The sequence below is a fragment of the Megalobrama amblycephala genome, linkage group LG18, assembly GCF_018812025.1.
Source record: "Megalobrama amblycephala isolate DHTTF-2021 linkage group LG18, ASM1881202v1, whole genome shotgun sequence".
In the NCBI taxonomy this organism is placed as follows: Eukaryota; Metazoa; Chordata; class Actinopteri; order Cypriniformes; family Xenocyprididae; genus Megalobrama; species Megalobrama amblycephala.
Window position 1 is genome coordinate 2,470,345 of NC_063061.1, and position 22,184 is coordinate 2,492,528.

Here is a 22,184-nt window from a genome sequence, read left to right on the forward strand (position 1 = left end):
AAAGTTCTGGTATGAAACTCTAATAGGCAGGCTAATAGGTCCTTTAACTCAACCTGCTAATAATCACATCATCTGTAGGTCACAGATGATGGGTTCCTGGTTAGTAGCCAATGAGCTTGTGTGCTTAATGTTTAAATACATGAGTTAGCAATTGCTTAGCAGCACAGCGTGCTTCAAAAATCATCTAAGATAAGTACATGGGTTTTTATAATACAAACCTGATTCCAAAAAAGTTGGGACACTGTACAAATTGTGAATAAAAAAGGAATGTAATAATTTACAAATCTCATAAACTTATATTTTATTCACAATAGAATATAGATAACATCAAATGTTGAAAATGAGACATTTTGAAATGTCATGCCAAATATTGGCTCATTTTGGATTTCATGAGAGCTACACATTCCAAAAAAGTTGGGACAGGTAGCAATAAGAGGCCGGAAAAGTTAAATGTACATATAAGGAACAGCTGGAGGACAAATTTGCAACTTATTAGGTCAATTGGCAACATGATTGGGTATAAAAAGAGCCTCTCAGAGTGGCAGTGTCTCTCAGAAGTCAAGATGGGCAGAGGATCACCAATTCCCCCAATGCTGCGGCGAAAAATAGTGGAGCAATATCAGAAAGGAGTTTCTCAGAGAAAAATTGCAAAGAGTTTGAAGTTATCATCATCTACAGTGCATAATATCATCCAAAGATTCAGAGAATCTTGAACAATCCTGTGCATAAGGGTCAAGGGCGGAAAACCATACTGGATGCCTGTGATCTTCGGGCCCTTAGATGGCACTGCATCACACAGGAATGCTACTGTAATGGAAATCACAACATGGGCTCAGGAATACTTCCAGAAAACATTGTCGGTGAACACAATCCACTGTGCCATTCGCCGTTGTCGGCTAAAACTCTATAGGTCAAAAAAAGAAGTGATATCTAAACATGATCCAGAAGCGCAGCCGTTTTCTCTGGGCCAAGGCTCATTTAAAATGGACTGTGGCAAAGTGGAAAACTGTTCTTTGGTCAGACGAATCAAAATTTGAAGTTCTTTTTGAAAAACTGGGATGCCATGTCATCCGGACTAAAGAGGACAAAGACAACCCAAGTTGTTATTAGCACTCAGTTCAGAAGCCTGCATCTCTGATGGTATGGGGTTGCATGAGTGCGTGTGGCATGGGCAGCTTACACATCTGGAAAGGCACCATCGATGCTGAAAGGTATATCCAAGTTCTAGAACAACATATGCTCCCATCCAGACGTCGTCTCTTTCAGGGAAGACCTTGCATTTTCCAACATGACAATGCCAGACCACATACTGCATCAATTACAACATCATGGCTGCGTAGAAGAAGGATCCGGGTACTGAAATGGCCAGCCTGCAGTCCAGATCTTTCACCCATAGAAAACATTTGGCGCGTCATAAAGAGGGGGATGCGACAAAGAAGACCTAAGACAGTTGAGCAACTAGAAGCCTGTATTAGACAAGAATGGGACAACATTCCTATTCCTAAACTTGAGCAACTTGTCTCCTCAGTCCCCAGACGTTTGCAGACTGTTATAAAAAGAAGAGGGGATGCCACACAGTGGTAAACATGGCCTTGTCCCAACTTTTTTGAGATGTGTTGATGCCATGAAATTTAAAATCAACTTATTTTTCCCTTAAAATGATAAATTTTCTCAGTTTAAACATTCATCTATGTTGTATTCTGAATAAAATATTGAAATTTGAAACTTCCACATCATTGCATTCTGTTTTTATTCACAATTTGTACAGTGTCCCAACTTTTTTGGAATCGGCTTTGTATATCAATGTGCATTTTTGCATAGTCTGCTCTATCAATTCTATGTCATGTCAACAGTCTGTTTAATGCTTAGAGAGAATTACTAAGCATATTAGCAGCTAGCATATACGCATGTTGTATAAGGATACAGAGACAAACTTGCTGAACTTTAAATGGGAACAAGTTCTCTTTCATGGGAACTGTTGATGCTGCGTCAGTACGCATTGGGAATGTGTCTGCGTGATTGCGTCGTGAAGCACTCGTGAATCTAACTGATAACGTGATTAGACATCAGAAACGGGTGACGTCACGGACCAGGAAACTATAAAGCATACCCAGAACAAAGAACGCTAGCTTCTGTTGTCTTCAGCAAGCGCTCTGTGTTATCGTGTGTCTTATTTGGTGTTGTCTGTCTTATTACATATAAACAAGTCACAATCTCTTCGTCTATATATATAAAAGACACGTATTATGGCGAAAAACAGCAGGTGAATGGGAGTTGAGCATGCCCTGGCAGCTCTCGAGGGAGCTGTCTGTGTGCACTGTGAAAAACTCACTCTCAGGACACTGAGAACATGCCGGGCACTCTTGATAAAGAGAAAGAGAGTGCCGCGGCCAGTGTTCCTCGCGGATCAGGTCCCACTTCTGCTGAGGCAGAGTGGCGGCTCCATTTGTGGGATTCACAAATTGATCTGACAGAGGGGTTAGAGACGGGCGCCGCCCTTTCTCTGCCCTTACCTGCCAGGTTCAGTGCCATTTCCCAGGTGGAAGCACGCTCTGCAGTTTCTTCCCCCAGGTTGAGGCACTGGTACTTCACATGTCCAGCTCTGAGGAGGTGAATATTGTGATATCGATCTGAAGACTCGCCACCTCACACACGTTTCAAAATCACACGTTTATTATTCTAACATCAAAACAAATCAATAGTGAACAGCAGTTTGAATCACGTTCCTCCCTGTGCTACACTACAAAGCGAGTGGGGATACACAAGATTTAAGTGTTGTTTGCTGGGAGTGGAGCATGCACGTCAGCTCACAACTGACAGTGTTCATTCATAAAAATGTCCCGAAGAGAAGTATGCACTAGCGGGAGTTATTTAGCTCCACTCCTGTTGGTTTTATTCTCAAGGGAATAAAAGTCTAACGCTAGGCTCGGATCTCGCGCTTGCCGAGGCAGCGCGTGGATTGAGTCTTCAATAAAGAATATATGGCTCGGATCTCACGTTTGCTGAGGCAGCGCATAGATTAAGTATGCAAGAAAGAATATATGGCTCGCATCTCGCGTTGGCCGAGGCTGCGCATAGATTATTATCTAAATTACTGCGCATATATATTTATATGTATTTATATTTGGAGGGAACTGAGTAGATGGGAGTTTCCCTTTCTCTTTTTCACTAAAATCCCTTGCAAACTATTACAAGCTATAATTCTTTTATGTATTCTAATATATTCAGCCTATCATTCAAAAAAAGAGCTGGCTGCATTTAATTAGAGGATTAAATTAAATATTGAATACATTAAATTCCGAGGAATTTAAAAGAAAAGAAAGGAGACCGGTCTGCCAACCCTGCCACCTTGTGTGCTTCAGGGCGCAGTGGTTTCCAGTGTTCCTCTAAGAAAGAGGAGGGTTGTAGAGTGGTCAGTTCAGATGTTCCCTGTTCACTGCATGACGCTTTTGCAAAAAGGAGCTATAGAAAAGGTTTCTCCTCCCAGCAAGCTGTCAGGGTTTTACAACCGATACTTCATTATTCCAAAGAAGGATGGACGGTTGCGTCCGATCATAGATTTATGCATGTTAAAATGATCTGTGCAAAAGCTCAAGTTCAGGATGCTAACACTCAAATAGATTGTCCCACAGATCAGGTCCGAGGACTGGTTTGTGGCGATAGACCTGAAAGACGCTTACTTTCATGTATCCATCCATCCTCAACACAGGAAGTTCCTCAGGTTTGCTTTCGGGGGCGAAGCTTACCAGTACAGGGTTCTTCCCTTCTGCCTAGCATTATCACCCTGTACATTTACGAAGTGCGTGGATGAAGCTCTGGCTCCATTAAGATTCCAGGGCATCCGTGTACTGAACTATATCAACGACTGGTTGATTATAGCTCAAACCGAACATCCGGCAGCTCAACATCGAGATGTTGTTCTGTCACATATGAAGAGGCTAGGGCTGAGGCTCAATGCTCAAAATGTGGGAGCACTGTTGAGGGGCCGAGGCCCGGGGAATGGAGATTCCACCCCGAGGTGGTGGAGCTCATTTGGAAAAACTTTGGTCGAGCAGAAGTTGACCTGTTTGCTTCAGGGGAATCAACCCAGTGTCCACTGTGGTTCTCCCTATCACATCCAGCAGACATGGCTGAGGCGGCGTCTGTATGCTTTTTCCCCAATCGCTCTGCTCCCGGGAGTTCTGGAGAAAGTGCGCCAGGAAGGGGTCAGTCTAATATTGGTAGCCCCGTTCTGGCCAACATGAATATGGGTTTCAGACCTAGTGTCTCTCTTGGACGACTCCTCAATGGAGCTTCCCCTCAGGCAGGACCTTCTGTCTTAAGCAGGCGGCATGATACTTCATCCTCACCCAGAACTATGGAGACTGTGGGCCTGGCCTCTGAGGGGGCCAGGCTCATAGATTATGGTCTCCCAACTGAGGTTGTGGGGACCATACTCCACTCCAGAGCTCCCTCCATGAGGAAGCTGTATACATATAAATGGAAATTATTTTCTACTCAGTGTAGACAACATAATGTCAAGTCAAGTCAAGTCACCTTTACTTATATAGCGCTTTTTACAATGCAGATTGTGTCAAAGCAGCTTTACATTGATAACTGGTATATAATTTTGGCTGCACAGCAGCTCTTAAAGAATAGTGTCAATGCAGGCAGATCAAAGCACTGTTGAATATCAAATGTCAAGTCAAATGTCAAGAGTGCCCAACTAAGCAAGCCAAAGGTGACAGCGGCAAGGAACTCAAATTCCAACAGGTGACATCAGGTGGCAAACAGGTGGCAAATAGGTTTTAAAATGGAGAGGGAAAAGAAACCTTGGGAGAAACCAGGCTTAGTCGGGGGCCAGTTCTCCTCTGGCAAACAGTGCTTTGTTACGATTCAGGTTGCTATCATAAGTCTGATAGGATTGCAACATTTAAAGTTTCAACAATTGCAACATTTCAGTTCCATTTCAGTTGAGGATCGTATTCATCACGCCGGTATGGACGGTTTGTTGAGGAACTGTGCTACTGGCTGTCATGTCGATGAGGCCTTCACAATGGATGATCTAGTTTACTTGATCTCTGCTGGTACTTCAGGGCTGCGTTGTGGTCGTGTCCAGTTGAGGATCATATTCATCACGCCGGTATGGACGGTTTGTTGAGGAACTGTGCTACTGGCTGTCGTGTCGATGAGGCCTTCACAATGGATGATCTAGTTGACTCAATCTCTGCTGATACTTTAGGGCTGCGTTGTGGTCATGTCAGGGCCCGGATCCGGTTGACTACGGTAAACCTCGGGATAAACAGGAAGACTAATATTAGCATAGATGCCATTCTTCTTCTGATGTAACGAGTACATCTGGTGTTATAGGAAGTGTTCCCGGTTCCGGTTGACCTAATTTATGCAGCCTAATAATCCTTTAAAGGATTTGAAAATATAAATTGATAATGTGTTATGTGTATGCCAGGTTAAAGAGATGCGTTTTTAGTCTAGATTTAAACTGACAGAGTGTGTCTGCTTCCCGAACAATGCTAGGAAAATTGTTCCAGAGTTTAGGTGCCAAATAGGAGAAGGATCTGCTGCCTGCGGTTGATTTTGATATTCTAGGTATTATCAGCTGGCCTGAATTCTGAGATCGCAATAAACGTGAAGGACTATAATGCATTAAGAGTTCGCTTAGGTACTGGGGAGCTAAACCATTTAGTGCTTTGTAAGTAATTAGCAAGATTTTAAAATCCATACGATGTTTAACAGGAAGCCAATGCAGTGATGACAGAACTGGGCTAATATGATCATACTTCCTAGTTCTAGTAAGAACTCTAGCTGCTGCATTTTGTACGAGCTGTAGTTTATTTATCAGGCGAGCAGAACAACCACCCAGTAGAGCGTTACAGTAATCTAGCCTCAAAGTCATGAACGCATGAAGTAACTGTTATGCATTCTTCATTGAGAGCATATGTCGTAGTTTAGATATATTTTTAAGATGGAAGAATGCGGTTTTACAAATGCTAGTAACATGGCATTCAAATGAAAGATTGGTATCAAAGAGCACACCCAGGTTCCTAGCTGACGGCGAAAACTTAACAGAACAGCCATCAATTGTTAGACAGTATTGTAGGTTATTACGTGAAGACGCTGTCCACTCCTCTATTAGCCTAGTGCTACAATTTCTCCAAGACAAGTTCTCGGACGGTTTATCCCCTTCAACTTTGAAGGTTTATGTTGTGGCTATATCGGCCTATCATCTCCTCTAGGGGATTCCTCAGTAGGTCAAGATCCCCTTGTTACAAGCTTCCTTCGTGGTACTCTGAGGCTGAGGCCTGTTGTTCATACAAGAACTCTGGCCTTGGACTTGGCCGTGGTACTAGAAGGGTTAGCTGAGGCTTCCTTTGAACAACTAGAAGAGGTTTCTGAGAAATGTTTCACTCTAAAAACAGTATTTCTACTGGCTATCTCATCTCTCAAGAAAATAGGAGATTTTCAAGCACTTTCGGTTGCTCCTTCATGTTTAGTATTTGCGCCTGGTATGGTAGAGGCTTTTCTTCACACTAGACCTGGCTATGTGCCAAAGATCCCCACCAATGTCCCAGGGCTTATTGTACTTCAGGCTTTCTGTCCTTCTCCTTTTTTTAAAAATTTGGATCAGGAGCAAGTAGGTGGTTGAGGCCATCTCCTTTAGCTGTCCACGCCCATTCTACTAGGGGTATGGCGGCCTCAAAGGCTCTAATGTCAGGAGTTTCCATCCACGACATATGTGATACGTTTATTAGGTTTTATAACTTTGATTGTCGGCTCCACTCTGGGGTCAGCTGTGCTTTCTCAAGGATAACAGACAGGTACTTGGCACTATGGTGTAGTTGGGACAGCGTTCCCAATGCGTATTGATGCAGCGTCAACAGTTCCCATGAAAGGGAACGTCTCAGGTTACGTATGTAACCCTGGTTCCCTGAATAGGGAACAAGACGCTGCGTCGTCTTGCTATACCCCCGGCGTACCTGTGAGCGTCTTGCTTCAGCTATAATTCAGAAACTAGCATTCTTTGTTCTGGGTATGCTTTATAGTTTCCTGGTCCGTGTCAGCACACACATCTGACGTCTTGTCACGTTATTGGTTAGATTCACGAGTGCTTCACGACGCAATCACGCAGAGGTGTTCCCAAAGCGTATTGATGCAGTGTCTCGTTCCCTATTCAGGGAACCAGGGTTACACACTTAACCTGAGACGTTTCGTTTTTGTATTCACATTCTAACAAAGCTACAGCAAGTATTTTGTATAGCAGCAGCAGCAGCAGTATGGATAACAAATTCAGATAGAAATGGATCGAATATCAACAACACAGAACGCAGCAGACGTTGCGGTGTGTACCGTGTGCAGGCCTAAAGTTACCTGTTGCTTTCGAGTGAGATGAGTTCATGTCGGCTAATGAGTTGATCATGCAATGTGAAAATTTTCACAATTAAAATGCAAACAATGCTTTCATCTTTTTTTACATACTAAGTACGCGAGCAGCTGTATTCGGATTTTACAGGACGAACAGCGATTGCAAGGTCGGTGTGTATCTACTTACCTTAGAGTGTGCCAAGGCAGTTCCATGTATTCTTCAAACTAAGCAAGAGTGCCTCAGTTGATGCTTAATATGTATTTTGTATTATAATCTGTATAGTATAGTCTGTGTTTGCGCTCTAGATAACATTAGGTGTTTTCTATATGCGGTGTGTTGCAGTGGCAGGCAGTGTGGCTGAATTATGGACACGCTTTGTTGATCTGAGCAGTGGCTGCAATGTCTCAGAAATCTCTCTCTACTTAAAATGCACAGTATAAACAAATATATCTCTATTATTAATCTTTAAGCTGAAATGCCATCCAATAACTTCCTCAGTGCATACCTTACATTTCACAGGCATATTCTCCATCTGTAAATGTTAGAAAGTCAAGAAAATGTTTCCATTTTGCTGTCAGGAGTGGACGAGCCTTCTGCAAGCACAAACTTCATGAACAAGCGCCGCAACACACTCATGTGCGCCAAACAGAAGGAGCTCAATAGAATAGGAGCGCAATAATTCTGACTAAAATATACATTTTTCTGAAATATTTGTTGTTAAATATTTGCTGTTGTTGGCGAACATAAATGTGCCATATGTAGAATTTCAAACCTACAACTGAACTGTAAAGTGACTGTTGAAGGGTAATTAAAATAGCCAAATAATTAGTCTGTGCTTTTGTTTTTATTTATTTTAATTTTTAGTTTAGTAAATTTAACTTCTGCTTTAAAAAGCATTATTTTGTTTTCAGATTGTTACAATGTTATAATAGGACTAATCTGATTTGACATTTTGGTTACATTCGCTATGTTTGTTTTCATAGCCTTCAATATGAACATGTTTGTAGGACAATATTGAGCAGGATGTGAAATAATATTTTTAATTCAGATTTTTTTTTTAATTCATATAGAAAAATGTACTGAAAAATACTGAAATTATACATCACCATTCAGCTCAAAAATGCAGAGATATGTTTTTGTTTGTTTGTTTTTTGGCCATATCGCCCAACCCTACATTATGGCATGCTTTAAATGCTATATGTTATATAATATATTTAAGAACATTAAAATTACGTTAGGTTCCTGTGGGTTTAGGTATAGTGTAGGGAAGGGCCATACTATAGTGTCTTAAGATTTTGTCAAACATTCTTATATATGATTTTTAAGATGTTGTCTTTGTGGGGTCCGACCAAAGGACGTCATAAAATCCTCATCTTACTATCTTAGTTGGGTCATTTGGAACACAGAATAAACAAGGATGTGTGTGTGTGTGTGTGTGTGTGTGTGTGTGTGTGAGAGAGCTTATGATTGTAGAGGTCAGTGTGTGAAACATGATGAAGGATTGAATATGACAGTGATCAAAACTGACAGCAAATAGCAACAGTGTCTTTTTTATATACTGATGCTGTATGATCAGGACTGTTTGTCCTCTAATGTTAATGTGATTATTTTACTGCCTCTATAAATCACATTTGTAGTTTACATGTTATTCTATAATTACAGCTGGTATCAGTTCACCATGCATCTTTAATCTCTACAGGTTGAGTAAGTGTGGTGTCACAGTTAAAGGTTGTGCTGCTTTGGCTTCAGCTCTGAGATCAAACCCCTCACAATTGAGAGAACTGGATCTGTCACTGAATACAGTAGGAGATAGAGGAGTGAAGCTGCTCTCTGATCTACTAAAGGATCCTCACTGTAAACTGGAGAAACTGTGGTAAGATTGTAAAAATGTGTCAACATCTTACTCTGTTTTCTTCCTATGGTTAATAATAAAAAAAATAAACAAAAGCAAGACTAAAAATGGTCTGATGGATAACTTTGTTGTTTAATCTTCATTAAATTATTTTTTGACAGTTTTTATTACTACTACTTATATGTAATGGATAAACAGTGGCGATACAAGAGTCCTCTGTTCCTCCTACTCTGGTCCTGATCACCCTGTCAGGTTTATTTTGTGATGAGAACCATCTGAATGTATATTATCCTGCTCATTATACATCTACTTACCAAAAAAGTAAATAACTGGACACAAAATATTGATTTGAGTTTGAAAATATTATTATAAAACTTAATGCTTCTGCAAAGTAAAAATGTTCCTAACAAGTAGATTTGAACCAAGATGAATGAACAAGCTCAAAAAAGACAACAAATTAAGGGATAAAATATATGTATAATTAGTGTTGCTTTCGTCAACGAAAATTATGACTAAATATCGTCGTCAACGAACCTTTATCACATGACGAAAACGAGACGAGATGCAACATAAATGCTGGTCATGTGACAATGACTATAATTAAATGTATAATGCAATATTGTTGACGAATAAAAACGAGACTAAATGTGGTTTACAAAATAAAAACTATGCTAAAATGTCTCTTCATTTTCATTAACCAAAACGAGACGAGACTAAATGTTATAACGTTATTTCGTCTCGTTTAGTCGTGTTATTATTATTATTATTATTTTGCAGTATTTCTGTTTCCTGTGTCTCACTTCAGGGGCTGCATCAGGTCGCACTGTGCAGACGCAAGCGACGTCACTTACTCTGACATAGAGAAAGGGACCGATATGTCGGGAAATATGTACAAACCCGATTTCAAAAAAGTTGGGACACTGTACAAATTGTGAATAAAAAAGGAATGCAATAATTTACAAATCTCATAAACTTATATTTTATTCACAATAGAATATAGATAACATATCAAATGTTGAAAGTGGGACATTTTGAAATGTCATGCCAAATATTGGCTCATTTTGGATTTCATGAGAGCTACACATTTCAAAAAAGTTGGGTCAGGTAGCAATAAGAGGCCGGAAAAGTTAAATGTACATATAAGGAACAGCTGGAGGACCAATTTGCAACTTATTAGGTCAATTGGCAACATGATTGGGTATAAAAAGAGCCTCTCAGAGTGGCAGTGTCTCTCAGAAGTCAAGATGGGCAGAGGATCACCAGTTCCCCCAATGCTGCGGCGAAAAATAGTGGAGCAATATCAGAAAGGAGTTTCTCAGAGAAAAATTGCAAAGAGTTTGAAGTTATCATCATCTACAGTGCATAATATCATCCAAAGATTCAGAGAATCTGGAACAATCTCTGTGCATAAGGGTCAAGGCTGGAAAACCATACTGGATGCCCGTGATCTTCGGGCCCTTAGATGGCACTGCATCACATACAGGAATGCTACTGTATTGGAAATCACAACATGGGCTCAGGAATACTTCCAGAAAACATTGTCGGTGAACACAATCCACTGTGCCATTCGCCGTTGCCGGCTAAAACTCTATAGGTTAAAAAAGAAGCCATATCTAAACGTGATCCAGAAGCGCAGGCGTTTTCTCTGGGCCAAGGCTCATTTAAAATGGACTGTGGCAAAGTGGAAAACTGTTCTGTGGTCAGACGAATCAAAATTTTAAGTTCTTTTTGGAAAACTGGGACGCCATGTCATCCGGACTAAAGAGGACAAGGACAACCCAAGTTGTTATCAGCGCTCAGTTCAGAAGCCTGCATCTCTGATGGTATGGAGTTGCATGAGTGCGTGTGGCATGGGCAGCTTACACATCTGGAAAGGCACCATCAATGCTGAAAGGTATATCCAAGTTCTAGAACAACATATGCTCACATCCAGACGTCATCTCTTTCAGGGAAGACCTTGCATTTTCCAACATGACAATGCCAGACCACATACTGCATCAATTACAACATCATGGCTGCGTAGAAGAAGGATCCGGGTACTGAAATGGCCAGCCTGCAGTCCAGATCTTTCACCCATAGAAAACATTTGGCGCATCATAAAGAGGAAGATGCGACAAAGAAGACCTAAGACAGTTGAGCAACTAGAAGCCTGTATTAGACAAGAATGGGACAACATTCCTATTCCTAAACTTGAGCAACTTGTCTATTCAGTCCCCAGATGTTTGCAGACTGTTATAAAAAGAAGAGGGGATGCCACACAGTGGTAAACATGGCCTTGTCCCAGCTTTTTTGAGATGTGTTGATGTCATAAAATTTAAAATCAACTTATTTTTCCCTTAAAATGATACATTTTCTCAGTTTAAACATTTGATTTGTCATCTATGTTGTATTATGAATAAAATATTGAAATTTGAAACTTCCACATCATTACATTCTGTTTTTATTCACAATTTGTACTGTGTCCCAACTTTTTTGGAATTGGGTTTGTAGATTTCACGTGCTCATAACTTAATAAAAATGCACAGATCATAGAAAATGCACATCATAAAGCAGATTCTTATGATTAAAATGAATCCAAAATCAACATAATATATTGCGTTGATCACAAGATATTACTCATGGAATGATTTAACATACTTGGCTAAAAACATGTCTCTCATCTTTCCGGGATGCAGTGTGTATCCAATGTTCCTGTGTTCGTTTTCCAACGTGGAATAACAAAAAATAGGTATCATCTTAAAGCTTAGAAAGTCAGCTTTGCTTTTTAATGCACCTAACCATTTCGAAAAACTCCTAACAAGTGCTGAGAAGTGCCTCTTAACCCGAGTTTACCGCCCGTGGGTGCCATCTAGCTGTGAAAAAATGAATAACACTTTATCACCACAAAATTTGAAAAAGATGCAGCTCACATGTAGGAGAGCATCACCAAAAAAGAATTTCTCTGATCTTATTGCCTGCCTGAGTTATTCCATGTCAGATAAAAATATATATACAGGGGTGGAGCCAGACGTTGTGAACATTCGGGGCTTAGCCCAAATATTTTGCCCAATAACATTTTAATTTTCTGTTAACAGCTTTACCGTCATGAAAGGAGCTTTGTTGTAGTATTGTTGAGTAAAGTTCATAAAATGTTCATTATTTCCCATAATAATTTGTAAAACTATGTTTTAAAACTATGTACCTCCTCTAGGGGGGTCTGGGGGCATGCCCCCCCAGAAGAAAATTTTGTACATTTTAAGGTTAAATGCATCAATCTGGTGCACTTTGAGAGCTCAAAATTAAGAGCTTCAACCAATGTACAGTATGCAAATTGACCAAAGAAACAGCATTGTACCTGGACATGAAAGAGGGTTCAAACATCTTTTTAGTTTTGATATTGTCTCAGTCTACATTGTGTTTTAGGATGCCAAACAATTATTACAATAATATAAAAATAATAATATAATAGTGTTTTAGGCATATATAATTATTCATATGACAGTTAGCCTATATCCACATATTGTAACAAATGCACTCTAAATTAAATTTAAAAATAAAAAATTACACAACAGTACACAAAAATTATTTTACACAAAAGTTACTTTACACAACAGAATAGGGAAATTACAATAGCCTACTTTTGTAGTAATTAATAAGATAAATCCTTGCGCTTTTATTTTGATCACCAGATCACCAGTTGATCTCGAGCAAATGTGCGCACTTCTCTTTAAAACACGCAGCACAAACAGACTGTATACTTAATCGCTGTATTTTGCTGATTTATAAAGGCACAAAGCCATATCACGGTTTCGATTTTAGTTCGTTGGCAAAATACAACGTTACAGACCAGCTATGTATGTTTTAAATTTTCGGTTCATTATGAAACAATGGCGGCAGTCATTGATGGGAAACACTGAATGAATGTTTAGCTGACATATGTGCTAAAGTTGTCATATCAGTTATATCATAACAAAAACCCTTCCACCGGACCGAACGAGAGTCTCGAGGCCTGCAGCTGCTCTGAGTGAGTGACAGGAGGCGTGTCTGTGTTCAGCTGCGGTGTGTGTGAACTCGCTGTCGGAGAGAAGAGAGAAAGCGCTGCCGGTGTATGGATACTGTAGAAAAGCGGTATTGAACTGCTTAACGTATTTTAATAGAGAGATATGTTTAGAAAATTATATTTTGACAGCACTATTAAGAAACCTCAAACCTGAAAGATTCGGGGCTTTTGGAAAAACATTCGGGGCTCCAGCCCCCTTAGCCCACCCCTAGCGCCGCCCCTATATATATATATATATATATATAGTCTTTTATCAGCAGTTATTCAGCATGAAAATGTCCAAATGTAATGTAATTTATATTTTCTAAAGCATTAAAAAAGTGACTCTCCTTGCTACAGTTTTGGAGTTTGCAGTTGCAGTTTTTGGAGAGTCTTTACTTTTGTGTTTGTCGCACAGAAAAAAAAAAAACCCTCTAAAAAAGCCTTCAGGTCTTAAAGGGTTAAGAGACATCTCAAGGCATTATAAGGTATTATCTATATAATGTAGGTAACAATATAATAAGATAACCTTGTAATGGGTTTGGCTAAAAGAAAATTTTAGTTTCGTCTTTACTACTAGGTACTTATACTCTATTGATTGGATTAAATAGAATTGCATTACTAAAAAGAGACTAAAATAAAATTTTCATTGACTAAAATTAGACTAAAATAGTCATGGATAACTCTGACTAAAATAAGACTAAAATGCTCAGACTTTTAGTCGACTGAAACTTGACTAGACTAAAAAGAGTATTGTTGGGGAAAAACAGTTTAGGACCCTTGAAACCAGATATGTTGAATAAAAGACCCGGAGTCGAAGTTTAAAATAATTAATAAATTGAAAAAAAATTTAATGAAGAATAGTTTGCAGTTTCATCAGCAGAAGCCAGCTTCAAGTCTCACAAGGAGTTCGTAGGCCGCTCTGCGTACATTCACATTTCCACAACAATTATACTCTAACAGAGTCAACTAACTACGTCATTACTTCAGGTTGAATGATTCTGATTGGCTAAGAAAAATAGACAAGATTAGAAATTTTCCGCACGTGGACAGATAGTAAGAAGCATATCTCCCTTTCTCACGGTGATGACGAGGGGGACCCTGGATTTAGGTACCGGATATTCTTTTGGGGTCATGACATGGTGTCTGCTGGTCTCAAGCAGAATGCCAGTTGTCCAGTACAAAGGGACCTGCACAAAACACTTAGCGCACATACACAGATACACATGATTCACAGCTTATTCAAGGCTGAAGTTGATCTGAGATCTGCTCTGAGCAGGAAACTTTCCCCAAAACATACTGATAACATGTTCTTTTCTCTCAGTGAGAGGTACAGACGAAAATAGATGCTTTAACATGCATTGAAGAAGTCATTCAAATATTTTAACAGAAATATAAATGTTGATTAATAACTTAAAAGATATATATTGAAGCGGCAGTAGATTCCAGAATCCACCCCTTCAGTATGAACGTGACTAAAACTAACAAAAACTAAAATGACAACTTGACACAAAGACTAGACTAAAACTAAAATTAAAACAGGCCGCCAAAAACAACACTACATATAATACTTATTACCCAACTCTTCACTAAATTAATAATTTTGTGGACTTTAAACATTTATTTGAGTTGAAACTGTTTCAGAATCTTACATGCGTGTTATAATCCATTACAGCAGGGCAGTGTTAATTTCATTGACGAATAATTTTTATCAACATTTTTTCACGGACGAAAGTGATAGGATGACTAAATAAAAATGTGTTTTGAATGACTAAAACTATGACTAAAATCTACTATAATTTTCATTAACAAATAAAAATTAGATGAAAATTATAGAGAGGGACGATATGGGAAGATATCCAGTCAGGACTGATGTCCTATGTGGAAGATGCGCACATTTGAAGTGTAATGTGCTGTTCTAACCACGGGAAAACACGGCGCTGATGCACGCTCTACAGGCTCGCCCAGCAGCACTTCAGACTGCTTCACAATTAATGAATAGCGCACATTTATGCCCAGCAATTGCTAATGTTGATATGACAATGTTTACTACACAATGTTTATATGGTAATATGTTTTAGGCAGTTGTAAGAATGCATATTTTATCTTCCTCATCTGAACTTAAATGAGCAGCCTGCTATAGTATAAGAGTCTGGTGGTATAATTATTATTTTTTCCTGGTCATTATTGTTATTTTGTTTACACAATAAACTGTATTTAATTCAATTTAATTTAATTTAATTTCTGTTTTATTCATAGTAAACTACTGGAACTTCTGTCACAGGAAGGAAAGACTAAGAACATTATTTGACACATTATTCAATATATTTTACAAGTATAAGGGTTATTATAGTTAACTAAACCTAAAACAAAAAAACACTTGAAATAAATGTTAACTGAAATTAAAAAATAAATGTATGCAAATTTAAACTTATTTTATTGTCAAAAAACAAACACAAAGTTTAAAATTACAATGAAAGCAGAAAAACTAAAAATCAAATCTAATCTAAATTTTAAACAAAACTGTAATAGTACCTCATTGATAAGTGTGTGAATCCCTGACAAGTACTGAATTGAGCTCTCTTTCGTGTCTTTTTGCACTTGAACGGTCAAAAACCACCCTCTTTGGCGAGTAAAGTACAGTTGGTTGTCTTAAGTGTACAGAAACAGTTTGGAGAAATATCAGATGTATATGAGTGTTTTGGATCTGTGTATTGTTAGAGAAATGCTCACTTAATGCATTATAATTTAACTAAATTAGATTTTAGTTGACTAAAACTAAAACAATTACAGATGACTAAAATATGACAAAATTAACACTGCAGCAGGGGTATCCAATCCTGCTCCTGGAGGCCAATGTCCTGCAGAGTTTAGGGATTAAGGGACATTTGTTTTGGGCAATACAAATGTATTAGTATGAATAAAAGAACATGTAACAATTTATTATTAGTCAGGTAAAGATGTATCATGTATCAATTACATAACCGGTTAATTCAGAGATATTCAATACAAAACATCAAATTTTCCAACATAAATCTAAGAGTGAAAGATGCACATCTGACATCAGTAAAACACTTAGTCCTGAGTGTATGGATACAGTCCACACTATGGGCTCACCTGGATACAGAATCACCCTGAGCCTTTTGAAACTTTCCTTGAGTATCTTGAGAACAAGATAAACATCCTCCAATTGGAGGCATGAAAAGACCCTGGGAAAGAGCAAACCCTCTGCAGTGGGCAAAGTATCCCTAAACTCTGACCTTTATTACCTTTCAGTCTATTTCTATGGGGATGAAACCATTGTACCAGTGGCACTGATATTTCAGATTATACCAAATATGACTGAAAATCACTTGCATTCATGCAGAACATTGCATTTTGAGTGAACTGAGTGAAGGGAAGGATGAGTAAAGGGAAGGAAGTCGGGGAGAAGACTATGAAGAATTTACTCTGGGAAACTAGAACAAGGGAAACATGTGACTGAAGATAAACAAATTAAAGTCCATGAAAATGAATTTAACAGAATGTTACTGTGACAATTTTCCCCAAACTGTGCCATTTCAAAAATAGTGGCAAGCAGGTCAGTTATAAATGTCTCTGAGGTGTGTGTAGCAGTGTTAATTTTGAAAGGGCAAATTTTGATTTAGTTTTAGTCATAGTCTTTTGACTAAAATGCCATTTAGTTTTAGTCATGTTTTAGTCACCGGAAATAGTTTTAGTATTAGTCTAGTTTTAGTCGACTAAATATCATAAGATTTTAGTTGACTAAATCTACAGTAGACTTAGTCGACTAAAATCCAATTTAGCTAAATTGTAATGAATTAAGTAAGCATTTCTCTAACAATACACAGATCCAAAACACTCACATACATCTGATACTCTCCAAACTGTTTATGTTCACTTAAGACAACCAACTGTACTTTACTTGCCAAAACGGATGTTTTTTGACTGTTTAAGTGCAAAATAACATGAAAGAGAACTAAATTCAGTGCTTTTCAGGGACTGACACACTTAACATTGAGGTAGTATTATAGTTTTTGTTAAAAAAAAAAAAATTTGATTTTTAGTTTTTCTGCTTTCATTGCAATTTTAGTTAAAAAGTTTAAGTACTTTTTGTGTTTATGTCTTTTAGTTTTTGCATTATAGTTTATAGTTTGAATAGTCATTATAGTTTTTTATTTCTTTTTTAGTTATTTTAGTACATCATGTTAAGCCAAAGCTTGGAATCTAGATGAAATAAAATAAGTTTAAATGTTTTATATTTTTATTTTTTATTTCAGTTAATGTTTATTTCAACTAATGATTTTTTTTTATGGTTTTAGGTTTAACTATAATAACCCTTATACTTGTAAAATATATTGAATAATGTGTCAAATAATGTCCTTAGTCTTTCCTTCCTGTGACAGAAGATACACTAGTTTACTATGAATTAAATATAAATTAGATTAAGTTAAATACAGTTTGTTGTGTAAACAAAATAACAATAATGTCCAGGAAAAAATAATTATAAACCATCCTGAAATACACCATGACTCTTATTCTGAAATATCTGCAGTCTGCACTGTAGCAGGCTGCTCATTTAAGTTCAGATGAGGGAGATTAAATATGCATTCTTACAACCGCCTAAAACATATTACCATATAAATACTTATTACCATATATTAGCTTATAAGCAATTGCTTGGCATAAATGTGCGCATTAATTAAAGCAGTCTGAAGTGCTGCTGCGCGAGCCTGTACCGCGTAACAGTGACCCTTTTTCCCATGGCTAGATCAACACATTACACTTCAAATGTGCGCATCTTCCACACAGGACAGCAATCCTGACTGGATATCTTCCCAAATTGTCCCTCTTTCATTTTCGTCTTGTTTTTATTCATTGGCGAAAATTAGAGTAGATTTCAGTCATAGTTTTAGTCATTCAAAACACATTTTTATTTAGTCATCGTCTCATTTTCGTCTGTGAAAAAAATGTTGTTGACGAATATTATGACAAATTATTCGTCAACAAAATTAACACTGGTGTGCAGTCAGTGGGCAGTTGGGGTACAGTCCTTGGAGAAATTATGAAGACTTAAAAAAGACCATGCTTTAGACTGGACAATCACGCTGTGATTTAAGTCTCTCTTTCTGATTGTGAAGTTCCTGCTTATCTGAGCTGTAGATCCTGAACTGAGAGACTGAAGAGTGTCATTGTTCTCTACAGGTTGAGTAAGTGTGGTGTTACAAGTGAAGGTTGTGCTGTTCTGGCTTCAGCTCTGAGATCAAACCCCTCACACCTGAGACAACTGTATCTGTCTGATAATAAACTAGGAGACAGAGGAATGAAGCTACTCTCTAAAATACTGAAGAATCCTCATTGTAAACTGGATAAACTGTGGTAAGATTGTATAAATGTGTTGACATTCTCTTTCATGTTCCTCCTATAAATAATGAATAAAATTAAAAACTAGGTTCCGGTTCTGCCTAACAATTCTGGTTCCATTTAAAATAATTAAACAACTAATAAAAAATAGTAGTAAGGGGAAAATGCACAATACTCAACTCAAACAGTCCTTTTTGTGTTTATTATTCTTGTAAAATGAATTTGATACTTTACAATAAGGTTGAGGCCTACATTAACACGAACTAATAATGAACTGTATTTCAACAGCATTTATTAATCTTTAATTTCAACATTTACTAATACATTATTAAAATCAAGAGTTGTATTTGTTAACATTACTTAATGCACTGTGAACTAACATGAACAAACTATGAACGGCTGTATTTTTATTAACTAACATGAACAAAGATTAACAAATACATTAACAAATGTATTGCTCATGGTTAGTTCATGAATGAACCTTATTGTAAAGTGTTACCACAAATTAGATAAGATGCTTGAACACACATGTAAGATCCAGACAGGTGAAACTGAATATTTTTGTAAAGCTGGGGAGACACATAACGATTGTATTAATATCTGCATCAGTCGAAGGAAACAGTCTTTGTGTGTTGAGCTCAGTCTTAGAATGTTTCAGCTAGTCATTAAGTTGTCCCCGGCTTAAGTTGCATTCATAAAGACTTGTTTCTGAAAGAATGATTCAGTGATACACATTTTTACAGTAACAGTAATTTGTTGTCACCTTGTGGTGTAACAATGCAATTGATACAGTCATTATTTGAAGTCCAGTTACTTTCAGAAGGTAATTTATTATATTTTGATCAGTAACATCAGCGTTTCTATCTGAATAATAAACTTTTGTATTCTTTTGTTATAATTGGAATATTTGTCACAGAAATAATGATACTGTGTGTTTAAAATTATTGTTTGTGAATCTGTTTATATCTAAACATGGCAACTCTATTTAGATCAATGGCAGCGCGAACGCAGATTTGAATGTTGCGATTTTATTTTTTTTCGAAGGTTTAATATACATGGGCGAATCGTTGCAATTTAGGAATTACATCATGTGGGTGATAATATTGAGAATGCGATCTTTTAAAGATTATTTGTGCAGCTTTGTGCACCTCTCTCTCTCAATTCAATTCAATTCAAATTCAATTTTCAATTCAAATTGCTTTATTGGCATGACATATTTAGGTACAAATTGCCAAAGCATTGCATAAAGCAAAACAAACAAACATACAAACAAGAACATATATAAAATGCTTTAAAAAAAAAAAAAAAAAAAAAAAATATATATATATATATATATATATATATATATATATATATATATATATATATATATATACAGTAGTCAACATTTGACAAAAAGTGTATCAAAGTTGTCCTAAGAACTAAGATGTCCTAAGAAGAATGTTTTAGGACAACTTTGATGAAAGATTTTGATCCAAAACCTCAATTCAATTCAAATGTTGACTACTTTATATATATATATATATATATATATATATATATATATATTAATAGTATATAGTAAATATGGTGTGCTACTAATAAGGAAGAAGGTCCTTCACCAAGTAATATTTTCAGTTTGTCAGTTTCATGGAGTGACTGGAACTCAGGGATGATATGCTGTATTTGACAGTACAGTGACTCTCTTAAGGTTGTGTATTGATCACATTGGAGGAGGAAGTGTGCCTCCGTCTCAACTGCCCCTGATCTACATTCATTACAGACACGCTCTTCTTTGGGTAAATATGTCTTCTTGTGTCACCCTTTTTCTATGGCCAGCTGGTGGTCACTAAGTCTGTACTTGGTTAATAAATTCCTGTGTGTTGTATTCCTGACTGAGTTGAGATATTCAGCCTCTGTTTAGCCTGAGATAACACTGGAGACAACTTTGCTCTTTGGTTTGCTCTTTACTCATAATTTCTTTAATTCTTGCACGGTTTTCAGGGGCAGTGATTTTGAATGCTTTGTTTGTCAGTTCTGACACTATTGCACAAAGATGACTTTTCTGAGCACTCAGTTCTTGTGTTTTTTGTGCTTTAAAATGAAGTGTGTCACCAGGACTAGATTTTAAGTGTATCCAGAACATTAAAACTCTTTTTTAATCATTAAATTGAGGGGAAGACAGCCTAGTTCCGCCCTACAGGCGTTATTAGGTGTGTTTCTGTGGACATGAAGGATGCTTCTACAGAACTCTACATGTAGACCTTCTTAAGAATGTTTGTCCCAAACCTTATGGATGTAGTTACTTGCTGGACCCCAGACCTCACTTCCATATAAGGCAATGGGCAATATCACACAATTAAAAAATCCTTGTCCAAATTCTGATTGGAATGTTTATTTTGAATAATTTAGTTCGTATGGCATGCATTGCTCTGTGGGCTTTTATAAGTAATGTTTTAATAGCCAAATTGAAATTTCCAGTGGGTGTTAAATCCAAACCAAGATAATTATATTGTAAAGAGTGCTGAAGAGTGGTGTTGTTTACAGTAAATGCATGTTTATGTTCCAGATTTCTGGGTTTTTCTGAAATATCATAATCTTAGTTTTTTGGATGTTGATGTCATGAGCCAGGTTTGATTGCTCTTGTTTTTGGGTGTCTTTCCCTTCTCTTTCACTCAACTTTCATTTGTATCAGCTGTTTCCCATTACTGCTGGCGTTTGCGCTCCCGTGCAGGCACCTGTTCTGTGTCTTTGTGCTGATTGCGCTGCCTACTTCTCCCTGCTCTTTGTTTTTGTCGTTACTGGGCTCGATCATCTCTGCCGACGGCATCAGCATGGATCCAGCTAAGGTACGCGCGGTGGTAGAATGGCCCATCCCAGATTCTCGTACTGCTCCTCAGCATTTTCTGGGGTTCGCTAATTTATATCGCCGCTTTATTGCGAACTTTAGTCACATCGCCATACCCTTAACCGCTCTCACCTCATCTAAGAGACGTTTTGAATAGACCGAGGGAGCTCAGTGTGCTTTTGACAAACTGAAGGAGCTGTTCACTTCAGCACCTATTCTCATCAACGAGACAATTCATTGTCGAGGTCGACGCCTCTGATATCGCTGTGGGTGCTGTGCTTTCTCAGCGATCCACTACTGATAATAAGGTCCATCCTTGCGCGTTCTTCTCGCACCGTCTCTCCTCTGCCGAACGTAATTACGACATTGGTAACCGCGAGCTCCTTGCCATTCGTTTAGCTTTAGGCGAGTGGCGTCTCTGGTTGGAGGGTTTCTCTGTTCCGTTCATTGTTTGAACGGATCATAGAAACCTTGAATATATCCGGTCAGCGAAGCGGCTGAATGCACGTCAGGCTCATTGGGCGCACTTTTTCAGACGTTTTGACTTTACTATTTCCTATAGACCCCGGTCTAAGAACACTAAGCCTGACGCGCTATCGCGGCAATACGGTTCCACTGAGAATGCCTCCTCCACTGAACCCATCCTCCCGCAGCGTTGCATGGTAAGCACGACGAGTGCGCTCCTTGTTTCGACATAAGGCGGACCTAACAGCTTTCCAGGTGCGTTGACAACGACGGATAAATACCTGGACCGAGGGAACCG

General features: G+C 38.0%; 1 protein-coding gene across 3 annotated transcripts in view; it reads left to right on the forward strand.

Annotated features, from left to right (window-relative positions):
- The window catches only part of LOC125252947 (NLR family CARD domain-containing protein 3-like), a 97,043-nt gene that overhangs the window by 27,243 nt on the left and 47,616 nt on the right, over window positions 1–22,184 (forward strand). For all 3 annotated transcript variants that reach the window (XM_048166643.1, XM_048166644.1, XM_048166645.1), the window contains 2 exons: window positions 9,060–9,233; window positions 18,436–18,609. In XM_048166643.1, the coding sequence (XP_048022600.1) occupies window positions 9,060–9,233; window positions 18,436–18,609 (348 nt within the window). The remainder of the gene's footprint in view (window positions 1–9,059; window positions 9,234–18,435; window positions 18,610–22,184) is intronic.